General features: G+C 37.3%; 1 protein-coding gene across 1 annotated transcript; it reads right to left on the bottom strand.

The window, feature by feature from the left end:
* Positions 1-727: 727 nt before the first annotated feature.
* Positions 728-1,624, bottom strand: LOC127096340 (uncharacterized). Its single transcript, XM_051034924.1, has 2 exons — positions 1,456-1,624; positions 728-1,359 (listed from the first exon to the last, which is right to left on the bottom strand). The coding sequence occupies exons 1-2, from the start codon at positions 1,622-1,624 to the stop codon at positions 728-730; spliced, it is 801 nt and encodes a 266-aa protein (XP_050890881.1).
* Between the last annotated feature and the right edge of the window lie 1,649 nt (positions 1,625-3,273).

Below are 3,273 nucleotides of genomic sequence, written 5' to 3'. Positions count from 1 at the left end.
CACTTTGAACCATGCAATGTGTGAATCAAATCAAGAATGAATCTTCGCTAATCTCACGCTAAAAACCAAATCTTCCAAGAAACTAAAATAGTAGCACGCCACAATGTCGTACAAGCACGTCAAGACATCTTATCCAACATCTTGCTATTTCACTTATTTTAACAAAATTTTGTCAACCACAATACAAACATCCTAATAATCTCCCCATTTGGCAAACTTTGGCTAAAACAACCTTTGCAAAACAAATCTTGAAAAAACCAATAGACACATGAGAACTTCTCCAAGATACAACAGAGGCAGACACAATAGAACAAGATAAAACCAGCCTCATAGAGAATGTCACATCATAGAGAAATAAACTCTCACAATACAAACTTTTTGCAGAGAAAAATAAATTCTCCCGGACATGATGTCAAGATATATATTGTTTGAATTCACAACAACCAAACAACAGACATGAACTACCACTAAGTAAGCGTGTCATCATTAAGCTAGAAGAGAAAACACATAAGCTCCCCCTAAAAAGCAAAACAGAAGCAAGAACTACTCCTCATTCATTAGCAATCCCCCTCAAGGGGCAAAAGGAAAAAAAGAGAAAAAAAATCTACACCACTGCTCCCCCCTTTTAGCCAAAAATTGCCAAAAACTAGAAAACCATGCATTAGGAATGTCATTCATTAGAACATATTACAGTCCAACAAAGAGGCACACATGGTGCACAAAATATTCAGGGCACATCCCAAAAAAATATTGAAGCAACAATCAAAACATATCGGATGTCAGAATTGGCGTCTATTTCTTCATCAGTAGCAACACCTGTATCAACATTCTCATCCTCCTCATTTTCTTCTTCTTCTTCCACATCACCAACCATATTACCATGAGTACCCTCTTTAGTTAAAGCTTTGATCAGGCTTTCTAGTCTGATTTTCTTTTCAGTGCAAGTTTTGATGGTTTCATCCAAGGCTTTGCAGTTGTCTTTCAGTTCACTAATTATTCCATATTTTGAGGTTGAGCTGGCAGTTTCCTTACCAGATGTCATGACAGTGTTTGGGACATATTTCCGTGTAAACAACCTATAATGCAAAGAAAAAGGAGATTCTCTCTTGCAAGAAGCATCTGAACTGATCAAGATACTAGGGTGCTGACTCAGAATCACACCATAAATTAAGGAGGGAAAGGCTATATGCATCTTCACAACAAAAGAGGTAGCATGCTTCATGGTTTGGTCAAAAACATAGGACCCAAATTCAAACTTGGTTTTGATTCCTACAATGTAAATGAACTTACCCAACCCTGTAGAAATGTTGGAAGTGTGATTTGTTGGGACCCAATTAGCAGCTCCAATTCTATGAAGTACTGCATACTTCACACTCAAGCAACCAACTGATAACTTCCATTTTCTTGGCCATTCCTTTACCTATTTTGCAGTGATTTCCATGTAAATAACATTACCAGAAATCTCCACTTCAACTTGTTCCTCTTCACTTCTACCCATGAACTTGTTAATGATTTCTAGAGAAAATTCCACACACTTACCTCTCACATAAACTTTTATGAACTCCTTACTCATCTTGTTATCACACTCCTTAGAAATATTCACAATGAGCTCTTTTACAAGCATCTCATAACACTTTCCAAAACCAGACACACTTTTCATCAACCCAGCCTCTTTAATCGGATTCACACTTCTTTGCATTCAAAGGCATCCTTGCCAAGTTCCCTTTCGAAAGCCAACCTACTTTGGTACACAAAATTCCATTTTTCATCACTCTCAACAGAGTCAAAAGAGATGTTGTCAATGGGAACTTCAGGCATACTAGCAGGGACCTTTTTTCCACCAGATTTATTTAGAGGCATGATGTCTTGAACACTCAGTTCGACATCATACTCAGAGTCATTAGAACTAGAGGAGACTTCCTTCCTCTTTAGAAATCTTTTCTTGGTGGCAGGGGTTACAACCTTGCTCCACCTTTTAGCAGGGCCAACACTTGTACTTTTCTTAGGAGCCTTGGGAGACTTGTTTGTAGACTCAACTGCTTTCCCTTTTCTACTCTTTAACCTCTTAGCTATCCCTAGATCCAATCTCTCACTAATGGGCTCATCATTAGAGTCCAGATCATCTACATTTACAATGCCTGTAGATTGATCCTTCTTCATACCATAGTGTTCTTCTTTATTATACATATCAACATACATACTATCAGAATCATATTTCTCTTATAATTTTTCAAGGGACTTAATTTGAACGGACTCACTGTCAGACTTTCCATCAGATTTTGCAGGAGAGGTTTCAATATGATGATTAGTTTATGCCAAGGATGTAGTGACATCCAACACAACAACAGAATTAGCTTCAATACCTAAAACTTGAGAGATTAACACACAACTTATTTTATCAATAATGTCTTTATCAGCAACATTCATACTAGATTGACCTAGGGTCTTATCCGATCTAGGTTTATTTAGACTTATAGTACCAGTGTCAGATTTTCCAGAAGATTCAACACTACCCACTACTTTAGGAATAACATAACCTTTAGCTGATGCAGCAACATCAGGTTCGACATCAGTGGTTTTAATAGGATCAAGATATAAGCTAGTCATAAGGTGAGGTTTCTTGACAACAAAAAAGAGCTCATTATTCTAATCTCACTAGAAGGAATTTGAACCGGCCCAAAGGGATTAGAAGATTTACTTACAATCGAAGGCTTGGCCTTTTTCATAATAGGTGTTCTAGCCCTCCTCTTAGTAGGAACATGTCCTGGAACAATGGAGAGAGGAACAACATCAGTTACAACATCTGAATGATCCACATTAGCAAAAACAATCATAGGGACCAATTGATCTTTGGTGCTTTTGCTTGGTGTTGAGCTAGAAGGTTTTGACATCTTGATGATATATTTTGAGTTGAGATTGACTGTAGAGGCAATAATGATGAACAATTTATGGAGGGTAGAGAGAATGTAATTGATGGAGTAGGTACGAGAGAGATGATGGCATTTTGGAAAAAGAAGAAGGAAGGTTTGTAGTGATTTCCCTAGAGTTTCATGCACCACTAAATGAAGGGAAGATAAAATATTGTTTGCACGCCCCCAAACCAGTAATTGCTATAATTCCTCAAAATTGCAAATTCCTAATTCGCCCCTTAATTTTTCAAACTTGTTTGTATCCAATGCTTTAGTGAAAATGTCTGCCAATTGTTTCTCAGCAACCACATACTCAAGGGTAACAATTTTGTCGTAAACAAGATCCCTAATAAAATGTTGTCGA

The sequence above is a fragment of the Lathyrus oleraceus genome, chromosome 6 (assembly GCF_024323335.1).
Source record: "Lathyrus oleraceus cultivar Zhongwan6 chromosome 6, CAAS_Psat_ZW6_1.0, whole genome shotgun sequence".
Classification (NCBI taxonomy): domain Eukaryota; kingdom Viridiplantae; phylum Streptophyta; class Magnoliopsida; order Fabales; family Fabaceae; genus Lathyrus; species Lathyrus oleraceus.
This window is presented reverse-complemented; position numbering and strand designations above follow the sequence as displayed.